Source organism: Acanthochromis polyacanthus, chromosome 7 (assembly GCF_021347895.1).
Source record: "Acanthochromis polyacanthus isolate Apoly-LR-REF ecotype Palm Island chromosome 7, KAUST_Apoly_ChrSc, whole genome shotgun sequence".
Classification (NCBI taxonomy): Eukaryota; Metazoa; Chordata; class Actinopteri; family Pomacentridae; genus Acanthochromis; species Acanthochromis polyacanthus.
This window is the reverse complement of record NC_067119.1, coordinates 28,511,910-28,529,247: the sequence shown is the minus strand read 5'-3', so window position 1 is coordinate 28,529,247 and position 17,338 is coordinate 28,511,910. Positions and strand designations below refer to the sequence as shown.

Sequence of the window (17,338 nt, the reverse complement as noted above, 5' to 3'; positions counted from 1 at the left end):
TCATACCACACAAAGCAAGGTTTATTGCAAAACAGTTTTTTGGAACCTAGAAGTTGACCTATGAGCTGTACCAACAACAACCAGGAGGCTCATTCAGATAAACTGAAAACAAAAAACCCTAGGTTCCCTTGTGAAAAAGAAAATGCTTTGAAACTTTCTCAAACCCAACAATTCAGATGTAATGAACTTAGAAATGACATATGGATAGTCTTCATATCCAATCTACTGTATACTAACCTACTAGTGCATCTTTACTCTGGAGATCTTAACCTTCTCTGTCAGCACGTTAACAACACATATGGTGCATACTCACTTTGAACACATTGTGCTTTTGTTCTTTGCATTAGAGTTAAAAATAATGTGTAACTCAACACAAAACACTATCTGACTTTAGAAATGTAAACTATTTCTCGGTGAACTCCGAGCTTAACTTCTCCTACAAAAACTCGCACATATGATTCTCTATAAGGTAAGTTTAGAATCAGAAGCAAACATTTTTTCTTGTTTTATCCTTAAAGGTAGAAGAGGTAGTCGTCCAGCTGCACACTGGGCTCCCTGTGAATGCTCTGGCCAACGAGGAAAGCCAGCTTGTGGGCGTACTGGCAGGGAGCGGGCACTCGGATGATCCCCTAAAGCACAAACGGAGGAAATTAAGCGTGTTCAACACAATGAGAAAATCACTCTTTGGCTTTTACACATTTCTTGGGGTAGTCATCACAAATTCAGCAACAAGTTGCACTGGAAGATATTTTCTGTCCAACCGAACTGATAAGTAAAAGGTTCAAAGTAGAACTCAACATTTCTCCAGACCTGTGGACAAGTACATACATTAAGGATAAAAAAATACGAAGGCTCATTCACCAGTGGATTTCCTTCACTTTTCTATGGATTAAAAGTCATTTTTATGACTGAATATTCTGTAGTTTCTGCATATGATACATTAATAAAATAAAATCCTAACTACATTTACACAGAAACAGGCTGGGTGGTCATTTCATATATTTTACTGATCAGTAGCACCACACTGTGAACATCTAATCATGTTTGTAAACTTCTGCTGCCTCGGTAATTCAGCACAACTACAAAGGACTAAAACTACAGATTAGTCAAGGTTTATTTCACACATTTGTAAAACACGTTTGAGACAATGACTGTAGTTTTTTTAATCTTACATGTGCCTCTGCTGTTTTTGCTGACTTGACTCAGAATTCACATGAAAATTTAGATAAAAAAAACCATTTACATTTGACATTTTTTACCCTTTGATGCACAACATTGTTCAAAAGGGACACTAATCCAATGGAAAATGGATCAGTGTGGGTCAAGATACACCTGACCCACACTGCACATCAAAGGGTTAATGAAATCAAATTATTGACATTTGCCATAATGAAATGAGCCTCAAAATACAACAATGAATAAAACATTTGTTCTTGCAGTAAGCTATTACCTACTTTGTAAAATACACTGCTGATAAGTAAATAAATCCTTCTTTCTGTAAAACTAACTGATAACTGCTGCGTCTTTCACGCGTACAGGATATTTGTTTGCTACAGCAGTGAGGTAGCTGGCCGGCTATAGTTTGTCAGTAATGAAGCAGACAGAGGTTAGCTTCAAAGCATCTCTTTCCTTTAACAGCGTAGTGTGTTGAATCTGTTGAATGCTGCCGTAATGCTTCTTTGCCACTTTGATGGTGAGATGCAGTTCTGCAAAGTAATAAACAATGTGCTCAACTTTTACTCTTGTGTGACAATACACTAACATCACTGATTTTCTATCAAATCTGTTTGCTTCTGTACCGAGCTGACAAACCTGGAAGCTGCTTTCACAGCCTGTCAGCTGAGTGGAAGCAAATGTGGTAGAATTAATGCCCAATGTCTCTACACACTGTAACATTAATAGGAGTCTAATGTTTACGCTACATCTGTTAACTGCTTCGGACGAGCAAGCTGATGGACCCTCCAAACGTAATTTCAGTCACTACATTTACAAAAGCTACAATTTTACACTTCTTTTCCACCAGATGCATACAAAGCTTTCTCTGAACGTTGATAGCAGAGGCACTATTCATGTCTTGACTGGCCTGAAGTGAATCATGAGCTACTGTTTGTGACAACTGTACATTAACGGTGATACTTAATAAAAACCCATAAAGCATTTGCAGATAAATCAACAGATGATATCTAGGAACACATTCACTCCAACCTACCTGCCAGTTGTAGTACATGTGGCACAGCTTGTAGGTGAGCCGCTGCATGTGGTCCGGCTTCAGGCCACTTTCATCGCACACGACGTTGTAGTGGGTTGGCGAGACGCTTCCTGTTTGTACAGCCTGGCTCACAATGTAGAAGTCATACCTAGCAAAAATAGATTGGAACAATTATCTACTACTACATTAATAAAAGAAAAGGTGCAGAACAGCTTAAATCTAATCTAATAAAATTCTACCACTCTGGCCGGGTGACATCCGTGTCAATGACGGTGCCTGGGGGAGGGTTGATCACGTTGCCGTCTTTGTGGTAGAAAAACCGGCTGCTGATGCGTTTCTTCACCACCACCACACTCAGCTTGGGCCTACGACAAGCAGATGGAGAGACGCCAACAAAAACTGGTCATTTTATTGTACAGTTGTATAATTTGTTGTAGTTGTTTTTGATGTAAGCTTCACTACTGACCTACCAACAGTAGATTTCAGTTTATCAGTCTTTGGCATTCAATTGGCTTCAACAACTTTTAATGTTTAATACAGTTCACTTCTGTATGTTGTCAGTACATTCATGTGAATGGGTGTATTTAAAAGCCCTCTTACGAAGCAGTTTCTTAAGTAGACTTGTAAACATACAAACTCTGAAAAAACTCACGTGTAGTCCTGCCCGATGGACCTGATGGAATCCCTGATCTGTGAAATCTCGTAGTTGACCACGCCGTGCAGCTGGCCATCTCCCACTCCATCTCGGTAGACAATTATGCGTGAAGGCAGGCATTTATTGTACTTCAAATAGTCCTTCAGTGCAGCTATAAAGCAGAAGTTCAAGTTATTAAGAGTTATGTCAAGATTCTCAATGTGTATATTAAAATAAAAAATATTCAACTGAAGAAAACAACTTGCCAGTTAAGGCCATTTTCAGTCCATCCATGATTTCCTGACCTCTGTGCTGTAGCACGCACTTTGAGAACCACCTTCAAAAGAAATAAGGGAAGTATCACTAAACTTAGAAACGTGACTATGCCACTAAATCCAAGACTGGGAGGCCGCCATACAACTGTTGCAATGCCAAACTGTGCACTTCGAGGATAATCAAATTCAGATCACAAAAACGGGGGGTCCTCAATTTACAATGTCATCGACCTACAGTGTTTCATCGTTATGTCGGAACTGGTTACGTATGACCAGAGGTGGGTAGTATCAAGTTACATTTACTCCGTTACATTTACTTAAGAAACTCTCTGCCATACTTTTTACGCTACTCTTACTCTGTTACACTGGGCTACACTCAACTTGTTACTTTTTATTTACCACATTAGATGTGCTTTATTTTGTGGAGAGATGCCCCCAGTAGATCTACCACATGACTGTGTTTCACCACTCAGACGAAGCAACATTAATCACGTGACTCCGCTTCACAAGACGTCGCCCTGCAGTCACATTAGCAGCATAGCGGCAAAACTCTTTACACATAGCAGACAGGGAATGAAAAAACAGAGGCATTTTCTAGAAATTTCACCTTGCTTCGGAGTCCAAAAACGTTAGCATAGCATTAGCATGGATATCTCTGTCTTTTGTCTTCTGTTTACTAACACGGGCGAAGTGAAGCGTGACGTCAGGCTTGATAGGTCCGCGTGATACGGGGAGGGGGGGGTACAGCATTCACATACAGTCTATGTCATAGACTCTATGAGCATGCAGTCTATCTTTTCACTGGAAGTAGTTTGCACTGTTCAAACATCCAGACGTTGCCTTACTACAGGTATTTGTTTCTAAAGCTTTATGTTGTGAAAAACTGAGATTCGGAAATTTGTGTTTTTTGAGCCTTAACTTGTCATTTTGTAAAGATGTTTATTTTTTCTATTTTTTTATTTGGAAATACCAGAATTTGCTCAATATTTTACATTTCTGTCCATCTGATCACATCATTTCTAAAAAATGCAGGGTTCTTGCCAGCACATTTCAGCATAACAGGCCGTTACACTGTCAGTTTAAAAGATTACGCTGTGATCAGGGCCGCTACGCTGCCTTTCAAGTTGTGGTATTGTGTTTTGAGCACATTTGCATGAGTAATTTTTCCATATTTGTGTGAGAAAACTTCTTTATTAGGGCAGTTGGTGCTGTGAAAGAGAGTTATTTTGATAGATAACGCCATGTGCGTTTGTTTTTAGCAACTGGGTGCCTATCTAGGTTAATTTATGTCTCCCCACCTCAGTCGTACTTTCCTGTTGATTGACCCGTTCCCGTCTAAAATCAAGAGTCGCTTCCAATCTCGGGGTTACAACTATCATGTCTCGGTTGTTTCTGTGATGCAATGTATGTTGAATAGTGACCTAAATCACGAGCATTTGGAGCATCTGCATGACGCTCATTGGCTGACATCAGGGCCGGCCGCTCACGAGATTTAATGAAGGCTATTGTGCATGCGGGAGGACTTGTCATTACGCTGTAAAAAAATCCTGGTGAGAACCCTGAAATGAATCGGACATTACAATCAAACAGTTACTCAGTACTTTCAGTACCTGAGTAGTCTTTTCACAAAATACTTTACTCTTACCCGAGTAATTTTTTGGATGACTACTTTCTACTTCTACTTGAGGGATATTTTGAAGTAATGTTACTTTTACTTAAGAACAATTTTGGCTGCTCTACTCACCTCTGCGTATGACTAGCTGACGATCGGAGCAGACAAAAATACAGGTACGCAGCGCTATAAGACTGCTTTGTTTACTAGGGATGGACCCGAATATCTGAATATTCGGTCGTGATGGTGGTATCCGAATATTTATTTTGAGATTCTAAGATTCGGATATGAGGATTAGGCGGTGTATAGATAGCGGATGGATGAATGGACAATTATCCGTCTCTGTTGTTGTGACTTACCTGCTCATGCTCTGATTGAGGCTCGCCACAAGCGCTCCAATGGACCTTTTCCCAGCAGTGGTGTCATGGTAACAGTCAATACCCACAATCATCAGCTGCTTCAGCTGCACAAACAGGTGAGAAAATTTAGCTGTGAATGGTTGCTTCCATTTTAAGACTTGTGTGTTTTTACCTTTGAAAAGATTCAAAGCTGTCCTTGTAACTAATACACTGTCTGCCTCTTATGCTTCTGTACACTCAAAGACAGACAATTTCAAGATTATGCAGTGTGAGTATATTTACACAAGTTTACAGGTTAGGGCTAACAAACAGTATGAGCCATGTCTACTGCGTATATCTCAAAGATTTTTCAAAAAGTAAATATCTTAACTGTGTAGTACAAAAGTTAGACAGAACAAAGCATAAAGTCCTCCAAACAAGATAAGGGGAAGATGGCAAATGGTAGATGGCACTTTGGGTGTTTATTACAGCCTGAGCTCATGTGAAACAGCCCATATCTACTAAAACATCCTTGATTTTCAAATCTACTTGTGAAACCTTGTTGAAATGTGAACTGGTGATAGAAATTAATGAAACACAAAGTCCCACTTTCATCTACATCACTTCTAAACAAATCTTGATGTAGAATCCATTCAAAAATCTTTTCAGAATTAAGACGATGTAACTTTTTTTCATGTTTATAATATTGTGTGCATGTGACGTACAGGGATGTCCACGCTCCAGAGCTCTCCTCCCATCTTGCAAGCCATCTGCAGTGCAATCTTTGTAGCAACAGTCATGAGTGCCTGAGGTCGGCTGAGGGTACGAGACACCACGCACTGGCTGGGAGTAGGACAGTCCACACACAGGTACTTCTTAACACTGTCGTACTTGTCCTTCCTGTTGCTCGAGAGGATTACCACCACCTAAAAAAATAAAAAAAAAATTGTCAAACGTCTTTAATTGCTTCTACATCAAGGTGCTTCCTTAAATAAATTCTTCCTGCCTGGACTTGAGCTGAAGTTATTGACAGTGTTGTAAATGTGGCAGTCCAAACATTTAGGCTGTGGTTTATACGAAGTGTCACAGAACTATCTGCATTATTACTGAACACATATTTAGTCACTAACCATCTGTATTTGGGGTCCAACATTTTGTTGCAGAGCTCTCAGAAGAGACTCCTGATGATCATCGTATTCAATCCTGAAAACAGGGAAAATGGGATGACGTAAGAAAAAAGATCAAAAATAATATTTTTAGTTTACTAAAAACATTTAAGTATACCATGTATAACAAAAATTATTGGCATATACCACATAAATTAGAAAAACTGTTACAAAGTTAAGGAATTACATATAACCCTTTACACAAATTGCATACACCAGCAATTAGAACTCATGCTTCCCTTTAAAACAAAAAAAGTAAAATTAAAACATTTTAAGTTTTTAAGTATTAGTTCATCGCTGTCCACTGAACTTACACGACAGGTCTCTGTATGCGGAAACCCAGTGGACCTGAGACTTTGTTGAGTGTCTGGACAAGAGACTGGGCTTCGTTGTAGTTACGTCGGGTGTGAAACATGAGCCAGGTGCTCAGCGGAGGAGACTGCATCAGAGGCAAGCCACGCATTTCTCTGGCCCAGTCAGCTGTCGCTGGGTTGTAATCAAACTAGGTGACACAATTTGTTTGATTCATCACTCAATTGAGACCAATAAGAAGAAATCCATCTAATTATTTCAAAAGGAAATTTATGCAACCACAAGCGTATTATACCGATCTTGATCCCTGGAAAATCGTCTCCCCTCGAAGGACTCTGCCAGTCACATTTAGAAGTTGCTTATCAAAGCTGAGTCCCCACTTCTCCAACTCTGTCTGTGCATCAGCATTCCTATGAAATAATTTTCAGGATTTAAATCAAAGCCAGGGATTATACTGCCAGAAGATGTTGACAAAATTTTGTTGTTATAACTTCTGTGCATATGAGCAGACTAATGACACAAGCTGCTTAGACGAGGGCAACTTGTAAGTTAAAAGCCACAAAGTTTATGATCAACTGAAAAATACATATCAACACAAAGATATGTCACATTTTAAGTGAGCAGGATAAAGTTGTAACACGGTCAGTGCAAACAACTGGCAAACTGTGCAACTGTCGGGATGTAGCTAATAATGAGAATTTTCAAGCCTTTGAAATCACATCACTATCTAGTCCGGTCAAATATCAGCATTTCTGAGTTTGACACATCTTGCCAAGAATACACTGACAAAACACATCACCTACCTCTGTATATTACCGACGAATCTGTTGAGGCGTTGTTGCCTCTTATCTGGAGTCAGTCTCGTGTGGGTGCTCAAATCCTTCATGATCCTGTAGTCAGCTCGCATCTTATCAGTTAAGCCTGTCAAATACAAGTGTTACTTTAAATTTCAACACATTTCATTGAATTCTGTACTGTGGATGACATCTGATCAGACTAAGGCGTTTTGAAAGTAACTGCTGTCACCAATAACTACACAACAATCTCAGGAAACACTTTATGCTCCTGATGGCAGTCTTGTGATCAGATTATATCACCCATTAACATTCACCGAATCTTCATGAAAATCTTCAACTACAATAAAATTGTTTCATAATAATATATTTCTTTAACCCAATGCAACAAGCAATGTAATAAAAGTAATAAATAAACACTGATATAGTCATCTTGAATGAGAATTAAAACAGTGCTGAATAAGGTTGAACCTGTAAGGTAGCACAGCTCTGGGATGAGCATGGCTGGGCCAGGAGGAGGACCTCCAGAAGGGCCCATCCTCTTCACATGGCTGACCAGCAGCACCTGGTTCCCATCTGTGATGTCCAGGCCATATTGCTAAGAACAGAAAGTATAAACATTGAACATGGACTGGACCAAGAGTAGTCCATTAGTTAGGCTAACACTCAGGTCTAGACTCCTTAAATAGTTTCAATGATGCAAACTAGTGTAACGAAAACAACAAAAAAAGAAACGTCAGATATTCAGCTTTCCCCATACTGCTTAAAATAATGACATTTAATCAAAATTTATCTCATTTTAAATTTTGCAACAACAAAAAACGTAGCCTGGAAAAAAACATTTATTTATGCCATTACTTTTTATTATACAAAACACACTTAGAAGTTCTCTCTACTTCTAGCCATGGTTGTGCAGTTTCCACCAATGTGCAGGATTTTATATTACAGTAAAAAAAATAAGCACACAGAGTGAATGTGGCAGGAGCAAAAAAACTACTTAAAAGTCTCTCATAATTATGTGTCAGTTATTGTCACGTTACTGCAGAAAGGTTTGTCTCAAATATTCCCATGTGCTGAGGGTACAACACTTACAGTTTTGTAGTAGTTTTTGAAGGAAATGTCTGTGTCTCCCCTCTTGAAAGTATTGTTGGGAGTGTGATCCCATGCAATATCATCAATCCTGTAGGTTTTGTTGTTGTACCTTGAAAACAAGAGTTCAGGTGAGGTTACGAAGAGGTACACAGAAACTCATGTATTTGTTAGGATGGTTAAAAAAAAAAAATCACTTTCAAGTCTAGTAATGTAAACATGTAATACTTGCATATGAATACAAACAGTCCTGTATGAAATGTGGCTCTTACTTGGTGAGGATTATGAGCCCAATAAGCTCCTTAGCACAGATCTCAGAAAAGCGCTGATTTCCGCACTGCTGCCTCAGGCTGGCCATAAAGTCGAGGACTGTCTCACTACGCAACACCCTGTGGCTCACGTCAGTGCACATCATAATGGCTGACTCATACTGCAAGATTGTAGTGGTGAAGCCTGGCCAGATGGTAAGTCTGAAACAACAGTTCATCCCAGTATTGTTTAATCACTTAACATTAACTTCTGACTCTTCCCTGTGAGCTCCGTTATAGCTTCTCATTCTGTTTGAGAAACTATCCAACAAGATAAGATTTTAACCTTTAAACACCTTGATATCTCTCTTCAGATAGGAAAAAATAGGGCTGCAACTATTTCCATTATCAATTACTCTGCCTGATATTTACACTGATTATTTGTTTACACTATTAAACATCAAGAGATTGTTCATTTAAAAACCCATCACAACTTTGCTGAGCTCACGACATTTAAAAATTGACTGTTTTGATACTTATGTTAATATACACTGCTGACATTATTTGTTGGAGAAATTTTAGACATTTAAAAAAAAGCAATAGTTGATAAGGTTGATGTACTTGTGCTGTGGGATGTTGAGTGGATCACTAGGGCTGTAGTAGTTGCGTCCTATCTGCTGCATGTTGAGAATTCTCAAAATCCTGTAGAAGTAAGAAGAGATGATTGAGATGTTTGGAAGTTTCCCATAATCCATCATACTGTGCTGAGCTGTACTGAGAGCTCGGATATCAGACGGATGTTTGCTGGAACTCGACTGACATGTTAGCTATCTGATTCATTTAGATGTTTTTAAGAAGACCTGTAAAGCTTACCTCCTGAATATGATGTTGTAAAACTGAATGCACACTGGTGATGTGGGTGGCAGTTCATTTGTCAGGGTGACAGTTATCTCAACCTTCTCTCCATTCCTGGTCATGCTATGCAGCACAGTCTCCTAAACATAAGATTAGACATTTCATTACTAGAAAGGAAACCCAGATATGTCTGCAGGGAGCAAATATCACCGAACTTTATGCTCAATGAAGTTGCAGTTATTAACGTATTAGTTAATATATTAGTTCTATAAAATGCATTTTGTCTGTCAAGTGTATGAATACCTTGTTGTGCAACCTCTTCGGCAGAAAAAGCATAGCTCCATCATAGCTTTTAGCTGGGCCAATTGTCTCCTCATGCTGGAAGAGGAGGGCAGATCTCAGGCGTCGAGATTCCATTTGCGGTTTGAAGTCCACATGGTACTGATACAAAACCCACTGAGGGCGGGACAGGATGCGAAAGTAGTTTGCAGACAAGGGAATGGGAGAGCCAGTTGTTCCTGGAGAAGTACACAAATGCAAACACACAACTTTACAGATTCAAACTAAAATTGCACATTTGCCAAATGTGTTAGCGTATGCTTATTGACAGACCACACTTGGAATCCCTGACATGCTCCATCTGATCTCTGGTGTTGATCCCCACATCATGAAAATCCCGACGCCGTCCACCTCTTTCTCCCAGCTTCACCTGTTGAAATCCAGCTGAAATCTCGGAAAAAGCTAATGAAAACAAATCAAGATTATGATGAAAGGTTTGCATACATAGCAATGCAAAACTGAAATGCCATACATTGTATGAGCATGCATGAGTCTGCACTCTCTCTAGTCCTTAGACTATTTAATAGGCACAGACACGGTCAATGTGTGCAAGTTCACAATCCTACAATTTCACTGAGAAGATGCTTTTATCCAAAGCGATGCACATCAGTAGATACAACACAAGCAAGGATCTAGTCAGGAGAAAACAACCTGGATAAGTGCCATAAAACAAGTTTAAGTGTGATAATAGGAAAATGGTGACTACAAGCAGTGCTGACATAACGGGATTACATTTAATTATTTATTTTTTCCGTGTGTCAAATGCAAAGGTGTTCAGTGAAGAGCTGGGCTTTTAGTCTTTCCTTAAAGCCTACAAACTTTCTTTTCCTTTATTCCACTGATTGCAATACTGCTCTGTACTTCCAGCCCTCTATGGTTAACTTTTCTCTGGACATTATTCACTGCTTTTCCACATCAGAATTTAAAAATACATTAAAAAAAATAAAAATAAAAATCAAGGAACGACCACAATCATTTGACACAAGAAACAAACACATGTTGACTGCGTTTGGGCTTACCTTCTTCAGAAATTGGTCCTGGAGCACCTTTCTGCCTCCCTCTACCGCCTAAGTCCCCCTCTGCAGGAGAGGGAGCCGGTGGTGTAGGGTCTCGAGACTGTCTCTTCAAGTAAGACAACAGTAACATGTGATGAGAGACTGACATTAACATTGTCCTTTCTTACTATATCGAGATGGTCAGTCTGGTAGACCTATTTTTATGAACTAGCCTATTACCTTCATGATGCACATCATCAACACTGCTCGAACTAAGACAAAAATGACAACTGCTCAGTTGCACTTTCTTCAACATACTGTTACAATTACCTTGACTGCATTTTCTCACCTGAAGTAAAATTGTGACAAGTGCATACTATTAAGAAAAAGTAACATTCTTTCCATTAAAGCTTCCTAGTTCAACAAAATAAAGCATTTGTTTCTCCTCTTGGTTAATTTCTCTAATTTTGTGGTTCACTACACCCCCAGCACCAAAATGATAAGAACTTTATTAAAGTATTTTTGAACCAATTGGGTTTTAATGTACTTAAACATCAGACACTTCGGTTTATCAGACAAAAATGAGTCACAAATAACAGGAGAATGCAAAGATTTCTCTTAAGTAAAGCAACAGACTCATTGTCTTTACTGCTCCCGGACCAGTCATTCCTACGGTCGTGCACAATAATCCTGGAGACGCAAATTCTGAGTAGGGCTGGACATCATGCGAAAAAAAATGTCATAATGCGATTTCTTTTTATACAGATATTGGGATGGTAACAAACTCCCAATTGTAACATGAATGATCTTTTATGCTAGACAACCCACGGCAACGAATTTAATTCTCTGCCAGGGTGGGTCTAGTTACCCTCCATAAGGCTCCAGGCTGGATGCTCCTAAAACTGGCCGGACCAATCACCATGAAGTGTAGAGTCAGAAGGCGGGCGTAACTAAGTGATGACAGAGGCGTGACGATTCTGACAGAAACAACCGGCGCACAATAAACAGTTATCTTTCAACTCGGCTTTGGCCACAGCCCTTAAAGATTTGAAGCTAAAATTCAACTTGAAAGATAAACAAAGAACGGCACTGAAGTGTTTCATTGAGAAGAAAGACGTATTTGGACTTATGCCAATGAGATATGGCAAATCCTTAATATACCAGTTGGGTCCGCTGGTTGGGAAGCTAATGGGACTTAGCCACAATCCGGCGCTCTCGGAACTACGTCAGCCTATTCGTTGCGCTGACTGGTTGTGTGCTGCAGAGGGATTTGAAAGACAACCTTTTAGCCCGACTCCCTCCCTGTCCAGCGTTCCTAGACCCTTGTGTCTTAAGAGCTGGGTCTAGCGCGGCTAGGCTACTTTTATGCACCATTTATACAGAAAATTATACAAAAACGCACCAAACAAGCATACTCTGTCTTGCGTCGGGAGAATATTATTTTTTATGTGGTAGTATCTCTGAAGCATTACAGTGCTTCATATATAAATTGCATGTTGTGAAAGACATTGCATTTATCAAAAAAAAACTGCAGCTCCTGTGATATGGACTTTTAACCATATCGTAGTTTTGATAACGTTTTGATGAACAGTTTAGATATGACTCTGAAGGAGAAAAACCTCAAAATATTTTGGTTTGAAAAGAGGTAATGAGTACCCAACTCAAGAAAAGTGGTAATGTCTGCCATTGTATACCATAAAATACTAACAGGTTCACGGGGAGCTGGGCCTTGGCGATGACAAACACTTCATCAGTATCAAAAAGAAAATTGCTTGATAAAATGTTTAATAGTTTCACGTAAATGCATTAGATGCAATCTGCCATAAACACCATGAAAATGAAAAAAGACTGACCCTAACCATAACCACATTCATAACAGCCCCTCAGATCCCTCAATAATGGAGCCTCTTTGTTCTCTGTCATTCTCCCTGCTGGTTTCTGTGTAGGTCTCCATGTTTACATGTTTGTCTGGTCTTTGCCTCTTCCCCTTCACAGCCCTTCTGTGGCAGAACCTGGTTGCTGCATTTATTAGATGGGCTTTGCTGTCTAAAAACACGACTCTTGGTCCCCCTACCATCACCATCTAAAAGACCAGCTCCCAGCATCCTGCTCTGCAGTTGGACAGACTTGCGGCGCATGCAGAGGCTGGCACAATGTCCCCATCTGATGCTATTCCATTCCTTATTAGTCACTCAGAAACTTAACCTAAGTGTGGGCAGCAGCTTCACCTGGTCATATCCTATTTTACTTGCTTTCTTTACTGACTGTGTTAAGGTGAGTTTGCTATTGATTTTTAGGTATGACAGTACTTCAAAAAGTTCAACGCCTCATCAAAAAAAGGGCACAGGGAAAGGATTATTCTTGCATTATTTTTTAACATATTTCAAGCTGGGCTATCCCTTCACAGAGGGAGGTCACATCTTGAGGGTCCAGATACTCACGGCATGGATCACTTCACTACAATCTGAAAACAGCAACTACACAAGTGTAATTTAACTGTGGGAAGAAGACAGACGGTGTGAGTAAGGTTCATGGAGCAACACTTTTAAGATACATCTGGGTGCTTTTGCCACCTGTACTGTGTGGATGCATGCATTGTAATGGAGCAACAGCTTGCAGCTTTCCCCTTTATGTTTGATTGCTTAAAATATTTGAGGTTTCTTGGAAAGAGTAAGACTTAATAGCATATGGTTACGCTGCACAATGGGAGTTACACCAAACCTACCATGAGAAATAAGTTCTAGTTCACAGGTTATTAAATAAATATCAACACTGATGAATTTAGGTGAAATGAAACATCGTGATACACTCTTTTTTTTTTTTTTAATCCACAGCAACCTGCTTAAATAAACCTACCCTACAGATGCCACTAGTAGTAAACAGTTATTCTGCTAACAGAGATTTTAGATGGCAGTAGACAGGAACATTGCTCTAAACACATCAAAGTCCCAGAAGAGTCAGGAAGACGAATAAAGGTTGACTGACATGTGACATTAGGGCTCCAGACTAACTTTTTTTCTGAGGAGCACAGTGGCCCCGAACTTAAAATTTTAGGAGCGCAATCAGAAAATTTAGGGGCATACACCAAAATCGACTTGCAAAGTAAATATTCACATTTCCTCTCATTTTCATTGTATTAATGATAAATACTCAAACAATAAAAGCAGTAACTATAATGTTTTCAATTCACATTTTGCTGTGCAGCAATTGACAACATAACAAAAAAAGCACTTGGAGCGTAGTACTCCACCAAGGCTGCTCAGCTGACGTATCATTCCCGACGGATGAAATCTTTAATACAAAATAACCTTGTGCTGAGCAGAGGCATGTGCTATTCATGTGCATGTTATGTATGGTTACAGAATTGCATGTAAATTACTCTTATAGAGATCTATTGTTCATCAATTTTGGCAAGCCTTTGTTTTGCTGGTGTTAAAATAACCATTCCCTCCAGGCTTTTATTTTGAAGGCGTATTTTTAATGTTACGGCCTTTTATTTTGTCACCATTCCAGGCACAGGAGGTTTTTCTCTAAGAAGAGATTTCTTGACATGAAGGCGCTTCCGAAAAGTACAAAAATTTACATAAAGATGACAGAAAACGGTTTCACGCTGTTGCTGTCTAGCAAAGGATGTGTCTAAACTTAGAAGCATCTAGCTGGAATGGGGACAAGACAGACAGGTGAATTTGTGTTCGAAATATGGCTGAATCTAGGCTTTGTGAAACATCAGGAGCTTCACCATCATTCGCCCCCTGTTCTCACACACATTGGCTCGCCTTCTTCTTCTTTGGTGTTCTTCGTTTGGCGTTAAACCAGCTCATTTGCCCATTACTGTCTACTGTGCTATAGTGTGGAGCAGTCAGCAACAAAAAAATATTCGACAGTAATTTAAAAAAATAAATAAATCAGCAAGTTTACTTGTGGCACATGCGCGAGTAGATGAAAAATTGTCTCAAATTTTAGTCGCAAAATGCGACCATTTAGTCGCAGTCTGGAGCCCTGGACATCACAGTGAAGCAGCTCTTACCGCTCCAGGTGCTGCGGTCTCCTGACCACGTGCTCGCCCCCGTGATCTGGCTCGCGCCCGACCAGTCATCTTCAGACTTGAGGGATGTCTCAGTCAGCAATATTTCAGTCTGCCAAAATGTTCTGTTAAACACATGAGCTCAAACATTAAAAGTACTTAACTTACTGTAAACGTTATATTTCCATCAAAGTCACCACAGGCTAACTGGTACAACTGGCTTGTACCAACAGGGCGCGGCCTACTGACCAAGTCAAACATTAGCATTAACTCGATGCGAGTTAACTACTACATGCTAACAGAAATCAACTCAAATGAAAAAGAACTTCTAATAGCACACGAACGCGCATATTTTTAGACAGCATGTATTCTGTTAGCCGTTGATGATAAGCGTAAGTTACAGCAATTTTACATGAGCAGACCGTTTGACAAAGCACAGGGCGGTCTAAAAGTGATCAATTTCGACAAAAGCTACATTTTAAAAAAAACATCTGATCCACCTATGTCATTGCCAACGCATACTGTGAGAAAAACAATAAACGTACTCACTTTGTAACAAATTTTCTTCAACTTCCTTGGAAATCTTGCACAGGTGCACAAAGGACGGACATGACCAAAAAGCGGCAATTTAGTTAACAGGCCTCTTCACTAATAAAATTAATACGCTTATAAATTTCCGTTGACTTTTGTTTGACTTTTTTTTTAGGTTTGATTGTCTCATTTACCATTAAAAAGGCACATTTTCAAAATTACGCTTCTGAAAATGGGTTTTCAGAGTGGCTGAAAAAAATAAACTACTCAAACGTGTAAGAACTACTTTTTTAAGCGTAGTGATCCGTTCAAACTAGTGCCGTTACGTGTGCATGTTTTTAGAGTGTCTTCTCCATTGTGGCCACTAGATGGCAGCAAAGCAGTGCAGGAAATCTACGGGCTGCGGCTGCTTCAGAAGCACTGATGAAACTCACATTTTGGTGGTGATTTTTTTAAAAATAAGCAACAAGCTGACGAATGTCCTGCTGAGCTTTCACACCACAGCTCAATGAGAATAAAAACAGTTCTTTAAAATGTCGCTTTCTCAAGGGTAAACTATGACTATCAGTTTATGAACAATACAAGAGAACATCTGTGATAAATCATCAAAGGCTTTTTTATACTTATTTTGGTGAACTCAGTGAAGATCTATTAATTCACTTTGTTTACATACAAATGCTCAATGCTGAAATGAAATGAGTCATGAATAAAAATAAAGTGCCACCATTGTTTTTTATTTAAACTACAGCATAGATCAAAACTTATTGTCTGATATTGACCTTCTAATGATTATGTAGATAACTAAGATATCAGTCACTATTCAAAGACTAAAAGGATTCTGTGTAATTCCCTTTCTAGACAAGTTAAACTGTTCACTGTGATTTTTTAAAAAATGATTCTGAGGTGTAGGGACTGCATTATAAAGTCAAAAAATCATCTTATGCCATTCTTTTAAGAGGAACCTGATCATGAGCTATTATTTCTTCTCAAACTTTTCTTCTCTTCTCTACATCCTACCATTTAAAACAGAACTTGGCACCTCAGAGGGCATTTTTAGGAAGATGTACGTAAGTCTTTCATGTCTGAGATCTAAGAGTGATTACATATTCAGACCTGAGGGACCAGTCTGGGAAGACCTGCTTTAGTCCCTGTTTACCTGCTGGAAGAAGACTAAGGGGAGATGAAGCAAAAATGCAGGGACATCAGTGTCATCAAGCCTGATTGTTGGGAGAAATGCAGCAAAAGCTGCTTAAAACAGAAAAATCTGCTATGATGTATGTCTATGAGCATGTGCGCAGCATTTCACACAGATAATGATATTATGTTGACAGAACCTTCCACAAAAGCTCCACTAACTGTAAAAGCTTTGATAAAAAGAAAAAAAAATTTTTTTTCAAAAAGCATGCTATCTCTTAAAAAACAATAAAAGCCACTGCAAAAAAAAGAGTAAAAATGAAAGCAAAAGAAGAAAACGGGGCCAGGGAGAGGACTGCAAGCTGAGTGGTGTGAGGCTGAGAAAGGTGCACCCTGCCAGGGACGTTGATGAATGCGCTTCAGGGTTCAAGCTCGCCCTACAGCCCCCAGTGGCGTGGATTCCACGCTTACGCTAATCATGCTCTGTGAGATACTACAGCCCAAAGCTGATGAAAGGAAACATGGAACACAGTTAGTATATCAAACTGGTTGTTCTTTCACAAAATGCACAGCCTGGATTCTGACATTAACGTCAGCACAACCATCATCAGCATCATCATCAGCATCCTTGTCACAAACATGTTTCTGTATTGATGCATGTGATATTCACAGCTTCAAAACTCATTTCCTGGTCTAACCATTAAAAACAAAAACAGGATCAAAGCTTTCGTTCTACATAAATCACAGCGACTCCATTAAGCTTGAACCCCTGATTGCAAAAGC

General features: G+C 39.4%; 1 protein-coding gene across 1 annotated transcript; it reads right to left on the bottom strand.

The window, feature by feature from the left end:
• Positions 1 to 3: 3 nt before the first annotated feature.
• Positions 4 to 15,016, bottom strand: piwil1 (piwi-like RNA-mediated gene silencing 1). The gene is made up of 20 exons (XM_051950827.1): positions 14,877 to 15,016; positions 10,891 to 10,991; positions 10,145 to 10,273; positions 9,836 to 10,050; positions 9,551 to 9,672; positions 9,299 to 9,379; positions 8,702 to 8,899; positions 8,433 to 8,541; positions 7,812 to 7,938; positions 7,350 to 7,467; positions 6,842 to 6,956; positions 6,549 to 6,736; positions 6,199 to 6,271; positions 5,794 to 5,994; positions 5,090 to 5,193; positions 3,110 to 3,180; positions 2,862 to 3,015; positions 2,449 to 2,574; positions 2,210 to 2,357; positions 4 to 629 (listed from the first exon to the last, which is right to left on the bottom strand). Exons 1-20 carry the CDS (start codon positions 14,960 to 14,962, stop codon positions 513 to 515), a joined length of 2,583 nt encoding a protein of 860 aa, XP_051806787.1. The 5' UTR covers positions 14,963 to 15,016; the 3' UTR covers positions 4 to 512.
• Between the last annotated feature and the right edge of the window lie 2,322 nt (positions 15,017 to 17,338).

What these genes read in the sequence shown, in the direction of transcription:
- piwil1 (XM_051950827.1), bottom strand. Translation starts at nt 14,962, where the DNA reads ATGACTGGTCGGGCGCGAGCCAGATCACGGGGGCGAGCACGTGGTCAG. An exon ending in TCTGGAGCGTGGACATCCCT is followed by an intron (nt 5,194 to 5,793) that starts GTACGTCACATG and finishes CTGTTTGTGCAG; the next exon opens with CTGAAGCAGCTGATGATTGT. An exon ending in ACTGAAAATGGCCTTAACTG is followed by an intron (nt 3,016 to 3,109) that starts GCAAGTTGTTTT and finishes TCTGCTTTATAG; the next exon opens with CTGCACTGAAGGACTATTTG.